Genomic DNA, 22,215 nt, shown 5'->3' on the forward strand with positions numbered 1-22,215 from the left:
CAATTCTGGTAAGTGTAAGTGTGTGTAAATGTAGATGTAAGGTTTAAAGGACATTCACCTGGTCGAACGTTTTAGGAAATATGCTAATTTGCTTTTTTTTTTATAAGAGTTAGATGAGTAGATCGCTACCACTTTCATGTTATGTGCAGGACTATTTCTTAGCCAAGCACAGTCACTCTCCTGGTTGCCCAGCAACCTCAAAGTGACGACAAGTCTCCAAGAAAAAGGCGGCTATCATATCTAACTCTTGACAAGTAAGCAAATAAGCTCACAAAATAATGTCAAACCTTTAAAAACAATGTCAACAACAGGTGACACGTCAGGTAAGGTAAGTGTATACTGTAGGTGGGGAGGTATACTGAGTGGCTTATTAGGGGAATGAATGACGGGTCACTGGCAGGTGATGATCAGGTGAGGAATGGTGGGAATAAGAGCTGAGGATAACTACATGCTTGGTAAGCAATGGCCCGGTCTGGAATGACAGGAAATGACACAAGTGAGCAGAATGGATGCAAAAATAAACTAAGATGGTGCTGTTGCCATGACAAGCATCTAACTGTTGCTATGCTCACAAGCACATAAGAACAAAATGTGTATTGTGGTTGTGTATTTATTTTTCTTTCCAGCAAATATTTTAGTTTCACCTATAATAATACAATAAGAAATTGGTATAAAAACTTTTTTTTTTAAAGTGATGGCTTTGGCGAGCATTGACACCAATGTTTGACACAACTACAAGTGACTCAGCAGGCAATGTGGAAATGATGCCATCTAGACTTTTTGTGTATAGCCAGGCTTCAGGTGAGAGATGCTAATATGCATAGGTAACCACTTTCAATGTTCCCATTATTGGATTTGTATCCATTCTGTGAGCACGAGCCTTTGGAGAGTGGGTGTGCAGAATGTGTGTCGGCACTGTGTAAAATCCACGTGTGTACGGACTAATAAATGGACCTGCTGAGGACAGTTACATTGTCCCCTTGTTGCCTCTCTCTGCGAGATAGCCCTGTTAAAAGCCACAGCGGAGACTAAGTGGCAGGGTCATTTGTTACACACAGTTTTATAGACTGCTGTGATAACACTTAAAATTTACTTAGTCTGTGATATCACCTACTTTTTAAATAATGTTCCCTGACTAACTGGGAAGATTGCAGCTCTTAAGTGAATTCTGAATAAAGGCACATAGTACATCGTAATGGTTTTAGCAGGCTAATAAGCTGCATTTTAGAAATTAGGTAGTTGTAAAGAGAAGATGTACCAAAGATAATCTGTACCCAAATTTGCTCTGCGGATGTTGACCAATCCACCATATGATCTAATATTTTGCACATACTATACAAAGCTAGTAAAAGTATTCATTGTCTGATCTACAGTACGCAGCACTCGATATGTACTGTATCTCCAGGAGCTCGCAAAAAGAGCCTCTCCATTAGGGATCAATAGTTTCTTTATCACACTATTATTAGTTATGCATCATTATAAACATAAGTAAGCAAAAGGTTATCTAGGGTGACTTCAAGCAGGTAAGAGCTCAGTATCTTGCTGAAGGACACTGACAGATTCAACGACCACTGCAGGAAATTAACCTGTGACTTTTTGGTTATGGCAACATGTCTCAAATCACTAGGCACTCCTGTTGGTTGCAGATTTCAGCTGTGGTCAGTACAAAGCCCTTAGCTGATCCTCTGTAGAGCATTACTTGACCTGACTGTTTGGAGAAAGGACAGACGTAAGCTTAAAATATCTCCCAGGCTTGACACAGCACCGCTCCAGCTGCACTCTGTAATTACCAGCAGTGCAATCAGCAGACTCGTTAATTTCCCCTGACTGACAGCCGCTGACGGCTCAATTGCAGAAAATGCACTGGTACAACTTCATAAGTAAATGGAACTGATGTCCTGAAGCATTCTTCAGCCTGGGAGGCTGCACTCAGAAAAGTGCATATTATTATGAACACATGAAGACATACAGTTACAGATAATGTTCTGTTCTGTCTGGCAGCCATTGAGATACACGTTCCTAACAGATGATATCTTTGACATACTGAATTATAACGACAAAGCCAAAAATAGGTTATATGAATTCCTCTTCCTGCCCCTGAAGAATATCACATGTACAGCTACACACTCTAATCTTATCTTATATATCTTAATCTTATACAAAATGTTCAGGGTGCCATGAGAGGGCCAGCACATAGGAACACTTTTGAGTGTATTGATTTAAGTGTAAACCAAGTGTGAAGTTGTCCAGAATAGACATTCTGGCAAAGTAATTGGGGGTGAGTGAGCCAGCAGAATTGGCCCAGATAAATAGGTCAGTAAATAGGTTGTTTATGGCGGCGATTTTACATGATGCATGAGAGAACGGGCAGCGAGGGGTTCCAGCTTAAGCCGCGGTGTGGCACAGGTGAAACAGCTAAAATAGAGAATGAGAGAAAAACACTCAAGTGGAATCATTTACTTCTAAATATATAAGGTGCATATTTTTGGCAGAACCTGGCTGTATGCAGCGTGGGCGCATCTTTAGAAATGTTTTAGAATCATCAATGAATGCTACAGTATCGCTCACTTGTGGTTATCTCTCTCTTTCACCGTGCTGTAATAATTCCCTCGCACTGCTGAGCAATCTAGGTTATTCATTTATTTTTTCTCCTGCTTCACTTTGACCTGATGTCAGAGTGTTCTTCTGAGGCCTTTCAGTGCAGCTACTTTGTGTCCTTCCTTGTACACAGTCAAGATCCAAAATGAAAAGGATGCAGCCTGTGGCAAATGAATGAGAAGAATGTAAGGTCAGTGAGGTGCGAGCAGTGAGGAGAGCACAACATTAATACATGTAATGTAATTTTGCAGTTCTTTGAACTAAACGTCAGCATGCTAACATGCTCACAGTGACACTGCCAACATGCCAATGTTGAATCAAAAGTAGGTTCATCAAGTAGGTTCATCATATAAAAATACAAACAAGAAAAACTCTGTATGCTGGTCAAACGTTTGTCTTCTTACACAAAAAGTGTAATTGTGATATAAAGGTACTTTATTGTCACATGCACATGGCGAAATTCATTCTCTGCATTTTAACCCATCCCTCAAGGGAGCAGTGGGCAGCCATTTACAGCACCTGGGGACCAACTTCAGATCTGAGCTGGCTGGAGAACCTAATTTACATGTTTTTGATGGCGGGAGAAACTGGAGCACCCAGAGGAAAGGCCCAGGATGACCGGGATGCGAACCCAGAACCTTCTTGCTGTGAGGCCACTGGACCACCATGCCGATATATGTATAAATGTGAAATTTTTGTTTGTTTTATGGCACCATTGTGGCCATAACTATCGGGAAATACACCTTTTTGCTTTCTTGCTGAGAGTTAGACGAGAAGATTGATACCACTTATTTTCCTTTAACATCCCACGCGCACCCACTGATTATAGCCAATACAGCAACCGGCATCATGAGCAATGCTATATTGTGATTCTAGACCTCTCTGTCTTTTAAACTGTGACTTTTTTCTCTCTGTGTGTGTGTGTGTGTGTGTGTGTGTGTGTGTGTGTGTGTGTGTGTTTGTGTGTGTGTGCGCGCTTCACGTTCTTGGACAAACATTTCAAATTTCAAATGAACACTGCAGATGATGAACCAACCACATCATTGCGTTCATCATTGCGAGCCACAGAGGTGACATTTACACCATGACAGGAAATGTGATGAGCTATCAATCTCTCATGCATATACATGTGCACACACTCACACATGCTATGAATAACTGTGATGTACTCAGCTGTCGGCCATGTTTGACGCAGGCTACACATTACTGTGCAGCTGAAGAAAACTTGATCACCTTGAGTAAATAAGTACTGTTTTCCATCTAGTCAACAGGCGCGTACATATATTTTGTTTCGGAGAGGCTCCTCAGTAAAACAGATGCTAATGAAATGAAACCATTTGAATGGCACTCCAAAAACACTATGAATCCATTATAAAAGGGAAAATACATTACAGGTGATTCATCACCTGATAAATGATGAATGTAAAGGACCCAGCCTGTTAGAGCTATCATTTTGTAAACTAAGACTGAGGTTTCCTCCCAAGGTGATTCGTTTTTTGGGATTCATTTAAAAAGTTGTGTAAGAAATCACTTTGATGGGGTAGTAGTCATTGTTTTGGGATAAAAGACATTTTAAATCAATTTGTCAGATATATGTTTTAAGCTTAAGTCACACTCTTGCCCTCTACACCTGCTACACACTAGGACACATGATTAGGACTCATTCTGCTTCCACTCATTTCTGTAAGAAACTCCACGGAGAAAAGCACAGGGAGATACAACCACTATAATGACTAACCATTACAGTAAGTAACTCTCCTGAAGCTCTGCAGTAAAATGATGATGATTTGTGCCTCATTTGATTGCATTTTATTAATACGCCACACTAAATGAACCATGTATTGAAGTGAACTTCAAAGATTTCACAGGGGTTGTTTCCTTTCAATGTTAAGAGTAAAAACTTTTTACATCAACAAAGAAAAACGTTCATAATGTAACGTAATGTAAAAGATGTCGTCGAAGTGAAAACCCCAGAGAATTGCAGTTTCCATTAGTTTTATGGAGCTTGTTAGCATCTTTCAGCTAATTGTTTTGGTTTTACAGCCTTATTGTTTTAATAAACTCACACCTGCAGCTAGCCTGGGAAAACCCAAGGGGGTAAGTTTCTCCTCGGAACGCGTAGATCCTATGGTAACAAGCCATCACCTCCCGTTAGCATTCCATTGACTGCCATTCATTTTAGCGCCACTTTGACAGCGAATAACTTTACATCTGAAGCGTTTAAAGACTCTATTTGTCCATTGTTTATTTCTAAAGAAACACGACAATGTATAAAAGGCTCCATTACCTTGTATCTCACGTTATGGCTCCGTAGCAGACGTTTTTGTAAAAATAGGCAAACGATTGTGTTGCGACTTACTGTCACACAGTAGAGAAATTACCGTACAGTACAGGAGAAGCTCGCAGGCAGTTTTGACTCACATTAGCTGTTTAAGTTTAATTACTAATGTTAACCAGCATTTTAGTTAGCAATAATTAGCCTGTGCCTATGTTATCTCCTTACATATACCTACGCTCTCCGTCTCTGCATGATTGGGAATGATTGAGATTTCTCTTGGCACAGCTACCAGAAGACTTACAACTTTCAGACAGGTTGCTCACGTCACATTTACGTCGTCTCTCTCAGTTGGAGGCTGCGCAGTAACACTCAGCCATCACCGGAAAAGTGCTTCTAATATCCTTCACTGGTCTCCGTCCAGAGCAACGGGATCTGTTGGTCCAGTTTATATATGTCAATAGGAAAACCCTGATGAACTTCCAGCAAATTTGAGATTTGCTCTGCAAGTCAGTCTGGCCAAGAACCCATTCAAGCCCATTTCCTAATTTTTCCAAATCGAGGCACCAATCATAACCGTTGAGGCGGGCTTTACACAATGATGACAGCACAGTGACGGCAAGCAGCTTTTTGTTTACATTCAACATGCCGGCCACCGAAGCGCAGCAACCCGTTGATGCCGCTGTAGCTGCTACGTCACCCGGACCGTTGGTCGGATTGGTTGAAGGACTATCCAATTGCGTCCAGAGGCATTTGAGCGGTGTCCGTTGGTGACGCCCCTTTGGAAATGGGCTGCGAATGAAGCTTGCCCAGACCCACTCTCAGTTACAACTGAGAAAGGTCTGGTGTCAACCAGGCTAACCTGCAGCTGTTTTCAGAGGAAAAGCCCACACTATGCTACCTGCCCAGCACTAAATAGTCGGCAGACGACATTAGCAACTAGCTGTTGAACATAGTAGAGCATTTAGCAGCTGAAGAGTCAGATATTTTTCTCATGTCTCCAAATGAAAGCTAATGCTCCATGTCTGCTGGATGTTTAAATCGGTTATTGTTAGCTAACATATTCGCCATATCGACTGTAGTTCGGTTACAAAGAGTTGTGTTTACAGCCAAAAAAAATCAGTTAAAAAATCAGCGTTATGCTTAAGCACTTACACAAATTTGTGATTATTGAACTGTTCATTAATAAAAAAAAATGTAAAGTTTAAAATGTTCTTTCTTCTTTTTAGAACCATATTGACCATTAAACACAGATCTACAAAAAGCATTACTCACAACTTTTTCAAAAGAATAACAATATTTTTTAGATTGATTTCCTGCTTGAAGAGGATGCTTATAAGAAGGTCCCTAATCAAATTCCTACTTAAGTAAATAAAATAAAACATATACATATCCTCATGCACCTCCAACAGGCCCGTATTTGGAGAGCAGTGATCTTTATACAATACTGTAGATTGATTTCCTTCCTTTCAGGCAGTCATTAGTTTTCATTGATTTCAATAAATGAACTTGCAGCAACTGGAACTTTCTTGAGGTAGGAAATCAATCAACAGCAAAGGTCTTAATTTTTTTTGTAATGTAATTATATATTTCTATGGTTGCAGGTACATTTTTCTGTTTCTTGCTGCGTTCAAGTGCTTGTGGGTAAAATATCACTTGAACTCACTGAGAAGTAAGGTTATAACTGCATTTCACATCATATGTCATTGTTACATTGACATAGTAGATGACTAAATATTCACTCGGAAAATTATCTCACCAAATTTAGAGTCTCTGCAAGAACAAAAGGAAAAATGCAAGGACCAATTGATTACCCTTTACAGCATTATGCAACTGTCAGCGTAACACACTGATGCGTGATTGTCAAGCATCCAAACTGAGATTCCCTCTCAGCTTCCAATATGAATAGCTAATTACTGCGTCATTCATCTTTTTGCAGGTTTTGTGATGTGTTTCAGCTCATCCCACATCCCCAACAGTGTGTGAGTCAGTGTGGCCCAATACTATGTTACGCAGCACCAAGCTGCCCTCTCTTTCTTTTTCTGGTGTTGATTCAGGCCCTCCTAAGTATTTTTATATCTCGAACACTGCCACAAAAGACACAGGAAAATCCATTTGTCATGTCCCTCACAGTACAATTCATTATGGATGGGGCACTGAACCACTACAAAAGCAACAATTCCTTTAAAGGGTCAGCTTTACAGAGCTTCCTGAGAAACCAATTTCAGAACATAATTAATCTTTTGGGAGAGATGTTTTGTGTTGTTTGGTAAAGGTGGAACTCCATCTTAACTGTTGTGGAAAGTAATTGAGAATGGATGATGCTTACAAAACCAAGGACTCTGAGAACTGGCCTTTCAGTTCATTGTAGCTCTAACACATTTAAGGACAGATAACCAAAGCATAGTGTCCTTGGCAGAATAAATAAGTTACAAAACATAACTCAGGCAACATGGAGATGGAGATTTAAACTTGTCTGAGTCTTGTACACATTGAATAGTCTAATTGTTTAAAACTTTCGTGATTCAATAGAAGTTCAAAATGTGTAAAAGGAAAATTCAAATATACACATGATATATCACAGAAAAGACAAACACCATCCACAAAAACATTATGCTAATCCACACACGTACGCAAGATTTTACATCCCAATACTGAATTAATACCCCATTTGAGATTGATATTTTTATGCAGCGCCTTCCTTGCCAGGTATGCCAATGACTTCCTGGAAGCCAGTAGCATTCTAACTCAAGTGAGGGGAAGAAACGTCTCTTAAAGTCAAAGGGAAGGGATAAATATAAAGTGGAGTCATTGGAAATGCACACACACAGAAACTTGAAATTAAATGATTAAATAGATCTTTGCTAAGAATGCTGTTTGTTTTCATCAAAACAAAATTAAGTTCTCATTTATATAACCTATTGCAAGTGTGTTCTCCAGATGGTGTACTTTTTTGGTTCATAGTGACAATGCCTGTACTGGTAATTGCTGCAATATCTGTGTGCCCCATCTGTGAGCACTAAAAATTGATCAGTATCACTTCAATTCAGCATAGCATAGCAACACAGGCAGTTAACCAGCAGTGGACTGACATTGTTGTTAGCCGCTATGTTGTACCATCTGTGATTTGAGTGCTCTTATTACCTCGGGTCATGATTTAAATCACTGCGTAATGTAGGCGTAACGGTGTGCTGAGGTCACAGGACTACCCGTAGCTTTGAGTTAACGGTCTGGTCATTTGCCATCACAGCAACTGGACCCATGACATAGAGACAGTTAATACTAGCTAGACCCTTTTTCTTTCTTTTTTTTTTTTTTTTTTTATTTCTTTATTTAAAAAGGACAACGCACATTAATCAACATGAGTACAGTCCAGCGTGTAAATGTGCCAGATTTAGCCATGCAGGCTAATTTTCATCTGCAGTCCCTAGCAGGTTGATGGCTTAAAACAAAAGATAAACTATAACAATACAACACATTAACATAAAAAAGAACACATAGGCACATAGCTGTTTCGACAAATATGTCCAAAAAAGTTTTTATCCTCTTCGAAAAGCAGAGAAATCTACTCAACAGCTGCGGTATCGTTTTAGTTTATATTTCCTTACACAAAAAGTGAGGAAAATACAAATTTCATGTTGACTTTAAAGTGATTAACTAAAGAGATTAACTGTTTTCCATACATAGGTTACTGTACAGAAGGAGTCCTTTTCAGTCTCATAAGTGTACAAATTTAGGGATTTGGCCTTCAGGTGCTGAGCAGCACACATTAAGTAGGGAAGATTAATGTCACTGTCCTAGCTTGTTTGACAAACACTCTCATCTCTGGATATTCTCTCATCCTCCCACTGATCATTTACCAACACTGCTGAGATGCAGAGTAAGTGCTGCTGATGGCGCTGCTGTGTGTATCTGCCAGTGCAGAGTGTAAATTTGGAGGGCATCTCTGATGGCTTTACACATTAAAAACATCTCTCAAGTTTGGCTTTATGTTGTTATTAAGAGCTAAACATGTGCCTTAGTTCATGGAATTAATATAACTTTCACAAATATACAGATAGTAGCAGATTCAGTTGTTTCCTGTTCTAAATAAGAAGCTCTTGTAATGGCCATGTGGTCAGCCAAATGCAATAGAGATCAGACAGGGCCCACAAAAACTTGTATGTACGCCTGTGTGTATGTGAGACACGTTGCCAAACAGACAGCAGGACCAAGAGAGAGAGTGTATGATGAGGAAGCGTGAAGAGTGAGCAAAGGGAATGTGCGCCTATTCATCTCCTCGCTTGGAGCAGGCAGGTACAGAAGTATGGCAGCCTTACAAGGTCAATATTTTACTTTGGCTTGTGCTCGCTAATTAAATTACAGGCAAAGTGCCCCAGGAGAGCACACACAGAGAGCTCTGCAAGCCAAACAATTTGTAGCATGAGCTGAGCTGTTAAGGCATCGCAACACGGACGATTTGAAGACATTTCAACATGTTTCGGGAGATCAGGGGTACACTGAGGCACAGTAGAGCAGCTGGGTTAGAGTTTGAGATAAGAGTTTTTTTTTTTTTTTTTTTTTGTGAAAATCTCTTCCTGTCCAAATTGAAATAGTAAAATGGACCAGGGAAGTTCACAAACCTTGAGATGGCTTAATGTGGAAAATACTTGTCTCATGGCTGTGTTTGGCATCTGATCCAACCTTGACCAACCAAGTGTCTCATGCAACATACAGTATTAGCCTATGCATGTCAACACGCGTTTGTCTTCAGAGGGAATATCAAGCTTCAGACTGGAGCTGTTGAGGAGCCTGACTGATGTAAAATAGTCTCATTTGTTTATAATAGGGCCTGCGGGCCAGGGACATGAAGCAGTGACAGCCTGTCAGCCTAATTGTCACTAATAAGAGCGGCGATGTCACAAATCCACTCACTGTAGAATAATTGCAGTTTGAATCCCAGAACCAGTTTGGATGTCTATTTCATCTGTGAAACACATATCAAAAACAACAGCATACTTATGCAATTATTTCTGTGCCACAGGGCAAATGCCTGCTGAAATATAAAGCGAATCTTCTTTAAGAGAGAGAGAGAGAGAGAGAGAGAGAGAGAGAGAGAGAGAGAGAGAGAGAGAGAGAGAAAAGCGTCAGGTTAGAATAAAGCAGCTCTGCCATTGGCTGAGCGCACCAGGAAGTCCAGCCGCTGTTGCTGTCATCTGACTGTGACGCAGGCGCTTCCCGAAAGTCAACAGCAACAGGGGAAAAACTCAACATGGCTCCCAAAGTTGAACTTCCTAACGCTGCAGCGATCGTCTGGCTGATATTCCTGTCTCTGATCCCCCCGGCGGAGGCTTACGATGCGGGCGATGCATTAGCCCTGCTGCTGGGCACCATCGTGACCGGGGTGGGTTTCTGTGCCTTCCTCGGCTGGTACGCGCGGAAGCGGAACGGACAGCAGTGAAAGACGCTTCTCTTGATCGTTCGCCTGTCCTGTCCTGTTATCATCCACCGCATTAATATCTCTCTGTCTGAGTTAACGTGGACCTTCTGGCACAGGGTTTGTGTCGAAGCAACTGATAAGATACGTGCCTTATTGGACTAATGCGTCAAACACAACGGGAACCACGTGCCCTCTTTTGCAGAAGGTGGAGGGAAACATCCAGGAAGTCCTAAAACAGGAAATGTAATTTGTTGCACTGCTGAGACCAAACACTGTTGCCTTATATATAAGGACTGCTGCATATATAGGCTACTGTATATTATCCCAAGGATGCTTGCATTGGATATTGCGCATATACTCTCCATGCTTGGAGTGATCACTGATTTCCTGATTCATTGTTTGAAGCACAATCTCACAAGTGTGGCTAGATGAAAAGAGTGGAGCTGTTGTAGTAGCAATTTCTGTGGTTAAAATATGTGACAAAAGCTGTGAGAATAATAAATTGATTAATCTGATGCTCTTCTCAACTCCTGGTTTGCATGATATTTGAATGATCTGCTGTATAATCGTATTTCCTGACTTTTCTCTTTCATTTAGAAAGAGTGCTTTCATGCCCATATAATTTGCCCAAATATGACTTTATCTATTTGGTAAAGGGTTTGATTGCAGATATAAATGTTTAAAAGTTCCGGCCATCCTCAGTGGTTTAGGGTGGTCACACAAGGCAGTAAATCCTTTACTTCTAACATTATGCAATATAGCTATAAAAGTACTGTGTTACAAGTTGCATTCAAAGTATTATCAGCAAAATATACTTCCAGAAATTCTCCACGTGACTGATATATTATTAGGATTATATGTGACATTAGATTGTTGGTCCACTGGTTCCCAACCTTGGTTCCCTCCCTCTTAAGGGTCGCAAGATAAATCTGAGGAGTTGTAAGATGATTATGGGGTTGGAAAGAAGAGACAAACAAAGTTATGCTACACAAATGTGTATTCCCTTTTTTGGACTTTTTTCTAATCCTAGCTTTTTGCGTGAAATATTGGGTAATTTGACTACTTTAGGCCTCACATAGTTATTAACGTGAAAATATCTGAGGTTTAGAGAGGAACTGTCTCTTTGGAAGAACTGCTAACGATACACAGACATCTAAAACATGACAGTATCGCTTTTTGTAAGGGGTCGCAAGTCCAAACAATGGGAACACTGTTTTAATAATCTTTTACAATGCATTGTAATTTATTATTTATGTTCTTTATGTAAAATCGGAATCTGCAAAAGAGCATTCAATGGAAATACTCAAGTAAAGCATAACTGTACATAGGTACAGGACTTGACTAAATGTACTTAGTTACTTTCACCATTAGAGCAAATGTAATAAGCTTTATACTTTTTAAACCAATTTAAAAAAAAAAAAAAAAAACTCCCACTTGTATAGAAAACAAACATAACTGTAATACCTCGTCTGACTAATGATCTAAAGTAATTACTTAACCATGGGGTGATACATCAAAACGTCTATAAGGTCTGTGCCAAAATGAACGATAGCTCATCAGAGAATATTGGGACATGCACAAAATCATTATGGCCTTCACTTTAATTTACCTTTGTCTGGATGGCAGTAACAGAGTTTCTTTTGGAGTAGAATGAATCATTCAGTCTCTATCCTCTGCAAATAGTCCAGTGTCAACCTATATGTGACAGTGTCTGCATTTATTATCAATGAGCAGTCTGTGATATTTGGTAAGCTGTGATTAAAAAAGGAGCCGTTCGCACGTGTCGGCCCTCAGTAGAATTCTTTTTTTAATCATAAAAAAAATAGAAATGTGTACATTGTCTCCAAGTTGTAACACAGTTGTGACACATTTCCTACATGTATGAGCATACAACAAATGTGTGTTTTCAGTGTGTGTGTGTGCGTTGTGTGTACATGTGGCTGATTGAATCATTGTTCACTTGTTACACTGCTCATGACATCACGGCTCTCCATACATGGCTGAGGAATCAAATCCTATGAATTTATCATGCTGCCCGAGCAGAATGAACAACAGTGCACAAAGTGCTTTCAATTATGCATATACAGTACAGGAGAAGTCATTTTAACTTGAGGTGAAATAGGCTGCCTGATTTAACCCTTCACTTTTTACATAATGGACATTTCTGTAGAGTAAAACATGTATGAGCATGATGAAAGGCTATAGCCTAATACATCTGATAAGGACAGCAAGCAAAAGGTCCAACAGGGGATAACACACTGTGATAAAAGAGATATGATCAGCCTAGACTGAACCACGTTTATATAATATATAATAATAATAATAATAATAATAATAATAATAATAATAATAATAATTGAAATCAAGCTGAAACAGTTAGGAGAATGATAAAGATTTGTTTTTATCTGGACTAAGTGTAAAACTTTCAGTAAAATAGTAATCCGTTACACTACACGTTACCGGGGGAAACAGTGCTGTAACGCGTTAGTTACCGGTCAGCAGCGGCCCCGTTGAGCAGATGTTACCGTGTGTGAGAGAGAGAGAGAGAGAGAGAGAGAGAGAGAGAGAGAGAGAGAGAGAGAGAGGTGTGGGGGGTGGGGAGCTGCTGCTGCAACAAGAGACAAGACGCGTCTTGGATCACAAATAGGGATGCAGGGCGCATGCGCACTGGGCTTCCGTTTACTGTAGGATATTCACCGTGGAGGAAAAAAGAAGGCAGGCAACAAATCAGGCTTTTTAAAAACAGCAAAAAAAACCCGACTGTTCAATGAAAATAACCTCCAGGAGGAAAACGAAATAGGATTATCAACAGGTAGGATTTTGATTGATCTTGTGATCGTCTCTCTCTCTCTGTCTCTCTCTCTCTCTCTCTCTCTCTCGCTCTCTCTCCCTCTCTTTCTTTCTTTTCTTTTTTTTTTTTTTTTTGGCCTTGTCCTGTGTAGTGGCTGCGATTTTGGGCAATTCATAGCAGGAACTTGGAAATGATTCTAGTCTAATGGACGTACGGATCCGCTACACTGTTATGCTTTATCCAGCCGATTGGGATGCAAGGACGATGATTTTCACCTTCTGTGTTTTTTCACTGAAATCCGTCGGATTCAAACGCGCGTAGAAACACTCGACTGACAATCGGAGGACGCATTTAAACGCGTAAGTAGACACAAACGCCAATATCAATGAAATCAGATGTTACCACAGGCTATGTGCCATTTTCCAAACGATAAAAACACAGCTATCGACTAGAAAACCCCATCATATTAGGCTATTACCAGCAGGCTTGTTATCATCACTTCCAACCATCCTTTTTCAATCCATCTAGACGGATAATCACACCCGCGCATGAACAAGCCAAATTATGTCGAAATGCGGCTTTAGTGTCAATATAACACAGTAGATTCTCTTAACTCTTCGCAATTAGTAGGCCTAATATAAAAGATGATCTGGGAAATCGACCGGCTCAATAAACGCCCTGAAGAGACCACTGCTTATTAACGTGAGACCCGTAATCCAGTTAAGCTTTAATCAGACAAAAACACGAATGCTTTATTATGTATGCACCCTCCGTCGGTTTTCCACAATGTAGGCTATGAAGACAGAGCGAGTTTATTCGAGACATCCACTGCTTTAGAGAGCCGTCCTCTGTTCTGCAGGGTGGGTGTGATCAAGAAGACCTTATTTTGGACTGCATTTCTCTTAATGTTCCAACATTTCCCAAAAAAGAAAATCTATCCAAACCGAGCCTTTTTTTGGGTTCTTTCCGAGAGGTAAAAATGCGTCGTTTCTTAATGAAATCTGGGCTGTGTTTGTTCAGGGAATTCCAAAACCACTAGAAAGAATTGTAATGCTTTAACAGATTAATGCTTCAGTCTAATCAAGCTCCATCACTGTCTGTCTGTCTGTCTGTCTGTCTGTCTGTCTGTCTGTCTTTCCGCCTGCCTGTATCTAGACAAAGTATTCAAGCTGAGGCAGAGCTCTGCACTGTGCCACTCTAAATGTTAAAATGTTAAATAAACAAATGGCAGGCAGAGGAAAATGATTGCTTATCACATTCTAGTGAAAGTGCTGTTGAAAACAATGCAGCTGTTGTTGTATGGGACTGAATGTTGATGGATGGATAATATTTTTCAGGGATTTTTTTTTTTTTAGGTGTGATGAGACAAAGGAACAAAGGATGCCTTAGAGGAGAGGTTGCCTATATGCCTGGAAACCTCTTCAAAGCACACCGCCAAATGGATCTAACGCCTCCCCCTGCTACCTCTAGATCATGATACTTGGCTGAAGCTATTCCCCTATCTTTATGATCCCTCCTCCATCTATGGCGAACTATAGCCATGCAGGGGACCACACCATCTTGCAAAATGTCTCTCCTCTCGCCACGTTCCTCAAACTGACCTCTCTGGGTTTCATCATTGGAGTCGGTGTGGTTGGAAACCTCCTGATCTCCATCCTGCTGGTCAAAGACAAGAGCCTGCACCGGGCGCCCTACTATTTCCTGTTGGATCTGTGCGCCTCTGACATCCTGCGCTCCGCCATCTGCTTCCCCTTTGTCTTCACCTCGGTCAAGAATGGCTCTGTCTGGACCTATGGCACGCTGACCTGCAAAGTGATCGCCTTCCTGGGTGTGCTGTCCTGTTTCCACACGGCATTTATGCTATTCTGTGTCAGTGTCACGCGCTACCTGGCAATCGCACACCACCGTTTCTACACCAAGAGGCTGACCTTCTGGACTTGTCTAGCTGTCATCTGCATGGTGTGGACGCTGTCAGTGGCTATGGCGTTCCCGCCGGTGTTAGACGTAGGGACGTACTCTTTTATCCCGGAGGAGGACCAGTGCACGTTCCAACATCGTTCCTTCAGGGCGAATGATTCGCTGGGCTTCATGCTCCTGCTGGCGCTCATCCTCCTGGCCACACAGCTGGTTTACCTCAAGCTCATCTTCTTTGTCCACGACCGTCGAAAGATGAAGCCTGTCCAGTTCGTGCCTGCTGTCAGCCAGAACTGGACCTTCCACGGGCCAGGCGCTAGCGGGCAGGCGGCAGCCAACTGGCTGGCTGGATTCGGTCGAGGCCCCACCCCGCCTACCTTGCTGGGCATTCGGCAGAACAGCAACGCAGCGGGCCGCAGGCGTCTACTGGTGTTGGATGAATTCAAAACAGAGAAGAGGATAAGTAGGATGTTCTACATCATGACGTTTTTCTTCCTGGCACTGTGGGGGCCCTATCTGGTCGCCTGCTACTGGCGGGTGTTTGCAAGGGGCCCTGTAGTCCCTGGGGGCTACCTGACGGCAGCCGTGTGGATGAGCTTTGCCCAGGCTGGGGTCAATCCTTTCATCTGCATCTTCTCCAACAGGGAGCTCCGGCGCTGCTTCAGCACCACACTCCTCTACTGCAGAAAATCCAGGTTACCAAGGGAACCCTACTGCGTTATATGAAGGTTTTGCTGTGTTTTTTTTTTTCTCATCTATGTCTCTATTTCCCTGATTGATCTTGATCTGGGCTTGGTCCCATTGTACAGCGCACTCTCTCTCTTCTATCTCTTTTCTCTTCATCCTCCAGTTTTTCCTCCTGTTCCTCCTTCTCCTAACCCTTGTTTTTAGAGGTAGAAGGTGGACTGCCAATCACGAGGCTCTGCCGGGGTGATTGAATATGAAGCGAATCAAACATGGAGGCTGAAGGGAATGGGAGTACGCAGGAGGTCTGGATCCCCTCCTGTGTTTATGTTCTAGTAAACATACATGTGGAAGGCCATGCCAATGCAGAAAAGCAAAAAGTTGAAGAAGAAAAAAAAAAAAACGAAAAAAGAATTGACAAAACACTAAAAACAAACCCTCTTGCTTTGGATTTTTTTGAAGATGCGTTATTCTGTGAGGTGTGAAATACATAAACATGAAAAGAAAAAGAAACGAGAACAAAAAACAAAGAAACGATACCTCTCAAGCAATCACTGGAAATGTTTTACATTTTAAGAGTTGCACTAAAAAGAAGATGTAAAGATGCTTTTTTTTTGGTCAACAGTCACCAGTTGCATTGCAAGGACAACTTTTTTTGGTTCTTTTTATTCCAAACTAAACAATGAATGCTTTAATTTGCAACAGACTACACAATCGCTGTAAGTAAAGCAAAACTGTTGGAATACACCATCACAAGAGGATAAAATGGTTTTAATGTAAGTGATATCTTTTTCATTTACTGGGCGGGGGCTTAACGATGGGGATTTACAATGTGTGGTTTTGAAGTTGTAACTTAAAACTAGAAATTATTTCTTGTAGTTTTATGATCCATATGTCCCTAGTGTCTGGCATTGTTATTTTCTTATCACCTTTTACACAAAAAAAGAGGTAAAAAAGATGAAATGGTGTTTGGATTTTGAAAAAAAAAAAGTTGCTTTTAAGAACAAACTTAAAAAAGATATTGAAAAAGTAGTTCAATGTTTCATCATATCCATGTACCTAACAACACTATCATATTGTTACCGTATTGCTGATGCCACTCCGGGTGTTCTTGCCTTAATGGTTATGATATTGTCATGTTTCTTGGTTGTTGTGTTATTTTTTATTTATTTCATTCACTCCTAAAAAGTCATTCTTTAGATGCAAGGGGAGTTTCTTTTTCTTTTTCACATCAATGTGAAGTGCATGTCCATTTTTTAAAAAGCTGGTCCACTCCCATGAGCATCACAGGCCATACACTGAGCAGCCCATTTTTATTCTGCAATGGTTTGCTACACCCCACAGAGTGCTCAGAGCACAGGGAGTGTGTGTGCACGTGCGTGTGTGTGTCAGTGGGTGCATGTGTGTGCGTTTCAGAGCGTGTGTGCTGCTGTGTGGATCAGACAACAGTCACTTCAAGACCAGAGCCTTAGTATGAAATCTTGCACAATTTGTAAAAAATGTTAAAGAAAAAAAAAAAAAAAAGACATTTAAGGCACACCGTCTTGTTTCTACTTTCCCTACATTTGCTCTCTACTGATTGTTTTCAATGACTTACTTTTTTCTCTTGTGGCCATTTTAATATTTATTATGTATTCTTTTTTTGTATATTATAGATAGATTGTGTGTAAGTATGTGAGTCTTTCATTTTGAAGTCCCGAATGTGAGTACAGTTTCAGTTAGGATTGCATTTGCTGAAAGTTAACTGTGTAATCTGTTGCTTTTTGAAAATAAAAAGTTTCCATTTTACAACATTTGTTTTTATCCCTGTCATTGGGTGGAGATCATTTTGTATGGCCAACAATAACAGCTGGAAAACATCTGCACTACCCCTCAGAATTGGTGCAGTCATGGTAGTGTTTTTAAATGGTGCTTGGTCAAGTGATGAATTTGCCAACATCCACCTGCAGGTCAAAGATTTACATTTTTATCTCTAAAACGTTCTTTTGTAAGGCTTTATTAACACTCAAAGTGGTTAAATCGTTACATTGTGATAGCTAAATATTTTAATGCCACTGCTGAAATGTTATCATGTACATATTTTGTATTTAAATAACTAATGGTTGGTATTTCTACAAGATTTTCTATGTGTCATTTGTGTCTCTTTATATGAGAAGGTGATAAAATGTTTAAATGCGTCTTCTCTGGAACACAATCTTTTGTGTCATGTGAGTCCTTGGGACAGCCTGTCAAAACAGAAGATATGCCAAACCTTGTAATTGAATGAGAAGCATGTTTGACATTTAATGGGAATAATCTCCATGAATACAGTATAACCCTGGGCACACGTGCCCTTGCAGTTTTTAATTCTGTGTTAAAGGGGAATACCACTGAATTTCAGATGGAATATATCTGGGTCCAATATAGAATACTGGCAAACCACTCTGGATTAATGAATACCCTTGCACTGAGCCCTGCAGCCATACATGACATAGTGCTTTGTCCCATTCCCTCATTTTTAAGGTCACATTGATGTTCAGCTGCACTGAAAATAAATTAACAAAAGATGGAAAAGAGAACTATGGAAATGTGAACAAATGCATAACTCATTTTGGAAGAAATTTGCCACCTCAAATACTTTATAATGCCTTGTAATGAGTTAATGTTACCAAATTATAAGGAATGTTTTTTTTTTTTAATTCCTCATACCTTCCTTCAGGGATAAAGAATTAACTTTTTTTGTTAAAATAAATAGTGGAATGTAAAAAATGAAATCCATTAGAGCCCCTGTTGTTGCACAGCATTGGAGTGTAAAACCGAGGCTAATAACGCCCACAAGTCCAAGGCATGTTTATCCTTAAATTGAGTGGTATTTCCCTGTAATAGACTGTGATTACACTATGTTGACAACGTCTGAAAGCTAATATGTGCATCTGCAAGAATAGAGTGCAAACTGAATAATACAATATTTGTAAATGCCAATTTTGTATGATTCAGACATCATTGTAGCTTTTTGCTTTTTAACCAAAATGTGTTCCACTGTCCTATTTTATTTCCCCCTATAAATCATTTAATTAAGTAAAGACCAGAGCTAAGGTGCCTGCAAACACAAAATATGATCCTGAAATGGCTTGTAAACACCCGAGGTAATTGCATGCAGGCTCCGCTGATGAGAAACATCTATTAGGGATCCATTTTCATCACAACGTTGGCAATTACTGTTTTATTCTGGACATTGATCATTCCAATTTGGATCCAAAAGGGCCAAGTCATTTGTTATGAGAGCATTTATTGAAATTTAAAGGAATGTTCCAGTAATATATCAGGAAATGCTCTGGTCTGGTTTTACATGATGTCTTTTTCTGGAATCATGCAACCTGTACAAGGCTTCTTGAGATTATTGAATGAGGCAGTTGATGATGAAATCTAAAATGACATTCTGTGGGGTTTAATCTTTAATTTGGGCTGTGCTATTTGAGACTGAGAGCAGGAATTAATATATTACTTATATTTTAGCCTCATTCGGCATATGCAAATCACAAACTGTGTCACTTTTGAACACTGGCCCATTTCCTCGCATGTTCATTCAAATGACCCAGTAATTCTGTCCCTTTCAACGTCTGAGGGAAGATGACAGGCAGAGGTAGAGGGCGGTTCATTCTGGCAGATCAAACATTGGACACTTTTGACCCTCTGAGATGTCTCCTGAGAAACATATTGTTCATAATCAAAGCAATTAGAAAGCTGTACCATCTGACTGGGATTGGTTCTTTGCACTTTTGTTTAGATCACGGAAGAAAGCAAAAAAACTGACCATTTTTGTGAGGCAATTATAATGCTTTGCTGTAGATACTTTTCATTTAACGATCAAAAGACTTTTCTATTGGATTTTTGGCTGCCAATGAATAACACAACCATCCCTAATTCCATGTCACTCTCTTGTATCTCGGTGGATTTGTGCACACAATTTGAGTTTTTTAATGGACTGCCAATGGGCTCTGAAAAAAAGCATCTCACCCTAGCCCTCATTTGCTGTCTATAATTTGAGTAAATACCATCTGTTGACTGGGAAACAGGCTTTTTTCTAAAAGGGAGGGGAAAAAAGCTCAACTAATGTGAGCCTTTCTGCATTCTTAAGCATTTTCTATTTGTATAATGCACACCAAACCTTAATTAAAGTGAAGTAAGGGTATGTGCCAAGAAGCACTCAAATATGAAAAGCTGCATTGAATGGAATGGAGTGGATGACTCAATCTTCTGACAAGCTACTCAGGGTAAAGGTCGAATTGCTTTCTGTGTTGGCATCACCCCTACTCTGCATATCTGTTTGATTGTGTGACCGCTTGAAAACAAAGATGGGAATACAACGGTTCAATATGCTTTGTAAAATTTCTCCAGGACGTTCATTTTTTTTATGAAATGATATTTACTTACAATGTATTTTGTGGCGTTTTGGCGTTTGAGATGTTTGGTAAAATGATTTATTCTGCTCTTTGTGTGTAAAAATGTATATGTGTGTGTGTGTGTGTGTGTGTGTGTGTGTGTGTGTGTGTGTGTGCGCGCGCGTGCGTACGTGCGTGCGTGCGTGCGTGTATGCGTGCGTGCATGCGTGTGTGTGTGCGTGTGGCTGCAGGTTTCATGCATTCGTGTTTGTCCTCACTCACAGCAGGTCAGTCTACTATCGGTGTGTCACAACAGGCTGTGAAGCCAAACAATCCTCTTTTCAGTAGATTACATGGTTAACAGTCATCAAAGTGCAGAGCTGAAGTAGTTTTCTCTCTAATGGCTTTGCAGCTTTATGGCTAATGTGCTTCAGCAAATTGGTCATGGTGATGATAATGCAAGGATCACAATTGTGTGTCTATATTTGTAGGTGTTACTAACATCTCACTATTTTTGTCAGGTTTTCTTTACTGCTGTTAGATCTTAACTCTGCCCTGCTCTTTGTCCACTCATAATCCATTGTTGCTATTATAAAAAAAAAAATTCTGTCATTTCACAATGTAAGCAAATGCTTTTACAAAACAAGCTGGTTCTTTCAAAAAAGTGATTTTAAATGGACAAAACAAACACATTTGAATGCAGAGTGAATCCCCTATTGCATTATATGGTCTGACAAAACAGTATGCACCCCAAATAATGAAGAATAAGATGGCATTAGGTAAAGATCCAGGAGGAGAGAAGCTCCAATAAAACACAACATAATGATAATTTCCATTCCCTGGAGGGGGGCAGCCCTGTGAAAAAAAAATGTTGCTGCATTTATTGTCTGACAAGCTATTACAGGCAGTGCAGGCCTCTGAATACCAATGATCAACGGGATGCCTGATAGAAATTTGCAAGTGGATAAAGATTCTTTTTCATAATATCCCAGTCTTTATGTCTTCATTTCAAACACCTCCCAGCCCAACCCCCCGCCCTACACCCTCAAAACTTCTGCAGCCCATCATGCAAATGCCTATAAAGAATATCCCTGCTTTAAATATTAACTGATTAAATTGCGGATGGAGCTTCAAAGGTTCCGTCCTCCATATTTAAACAGTATTTTTTTTTCTCTCTCCTGAAATGTATGATTCAGTGGTTGGATCATTTCTCAGGAAATTAGCTAGAAGCTAATTTTTAGTCTTGGTTCTTCTTTTTTTTTGGCGTCACACCTGTAACAGAAGGTAACTCTGGGCTATGTGAAAGTCTTCAAATGTTCTGTACAATATAATGTTACAGCTGCTTATTTTGGCGTTGCTATCGTAGTAGAATTGATAGATTAAGGGTACTAGTTGATAGGTTTTATCAAATAAGTTGCAGAAGTGGCATGATTGAGTATTTGTGTTGGTGCAGAACGAACAAAAAAAAGATACTTGGTTTAAAGGAATAGGTTACCATTTTGAGAAATACTCATTCGCTTTCTTGCCAAGAATTAGATCAAAATCAGCTTTATTGGCCAAGGAATTTGACTTTGGTTAACCTTTGCTCTGAAAGTACAACACTCACTTAACATATAAAGAACAAAAACAGAAAGGAGAGTAAGAAATATAAAAAAAAAAAAAAAAAAATACTGATGAGAAGATTGATACCACTGTCATGTCTGTACGCTAGTAATGAAGCTACCGACAGCAGTTGGCTAACTTAGCTTAGCTTAGTCTTTGCTAATTGGCTGGCAGCTAGTCCCAAGCAAGAAACAGTCCAGAACAGAAAGTGTTAAGAGGTGCTGGTAGGTGGGTTTTGTACCTCTGGACAGAGCCAGGCTATCTGTTTCCCTCCTGTTGCTAAGCTAACTGGCTGCTGGCAGCAGCTTCATATTTCCAGTACAGACATGTCGGACATCTAACTCTCTGCAAGAAAGTGAATTAGCATATTCCCAAAATGTGAAACTGATCCTGTTACATTACATGTCATTTACCTGACGCTTCTATCCAAACAACTTACAACTGCTATATATGTCAGAGGCCACATGCCTCTGGAGCAACTATGGGTTAAGTGTCTTGCTCAGGGACGATGATATCACATGGTTGATGTATCACAGTGGGAATTGAACCCAGATCTCTCACACCAAAGGCA

At 40.2% G+C, this 22,215-nt stretch overlaps 2 protein-coding genes across 5 annotated transcripts; both read left to right on the forward strand.

Annotated features, from left to right (window-relative positions):
* Positions 1-10,034: 10,034 nt before the first annotated feature.
* On the forward strand, positions 10,035-10,819 carry LOC116039828 (small integral membrane protein 30). Its single transcript, XM_031284905.2, has one exon. It carries the CDS (start codon positions 10,125-10,127, stop codon positions 10,311-10,313), a length of 189 nt encoding a protein of 62 aa, XP_031140765.1. The 5' UTR covers positions 10,035-10,124; the 3' UTR covers positions 10,314-10,819.
* A 2,063-nt stretch (positions 10,820-12,882) lies between these two features.
* Positions 12,883-17,469, forward strand: gpr85 (G protein-coupled receptor 85). 4 transcript variants are annotated; one of them, XM_035996232.1, is made up of 2 exons: positions 12,883-13,104; positions 14,421-17,469. In XM_035996232.1, the coding sequence occupies exon 2, from the start codon at positions 14,590-14,592 to the stop codon at positions 15,721-15,723; it is 1,134 nt and encodes a 377-aa protein (XP_035852125.1). In that variant the 5' UTR covers positions 12,883-13,104; positions 14,421-14,589; the 3' UTR covers positions 15,724-17,469. The 4 variants fall into 4 exon arrangements, with proteins under 4 accessions (XP_035852125.1, XP_031140752.1, XP_031140753.1 ...); XM_031284892.2 differs by having other exon boundaries at positions 12,941-13,104; positions 14,439-17,469; XM_031284893.2 differs by lacking the exon at positions 12,883-13,104 and adding an exon at positions 13,166-13,442.
* Positions 17,470-22,215: the final 4,746 nt, after the last annotated feature.

The sequence above is a fragment of the Sander lucioperca genome, chromosome 20, assembly GCF_008315115.2.
Source record: "Sander lucioperca isolate FBNREF2018 chromosome 20, SLUC_FBN_1.2, whole genome shotgun sequence".
NCBI classification, from domain to species: Eukaryota; Metazoa; Chordata; class Actinopteri; order Perciformes; family Percidae; genus Sander; species Sander lucioperca.

Excerpts from the sequence above, each read along its gene's own strand:
- LOC116039828 (XM_031284905.2), top strand. The coding sequence starts at position 10,125 with ATGGCTCCCAAAGTTGAACTTCCTAACGCTGCAGCGATCGTCTGGCTG.
- gpr85 (XM_035996232.1), top strand. The coding sequence starts at position 14,590 with ATGATCCCTCCTCCATCTATGGCGAACTATAGCCATGCAGGGGACCAC.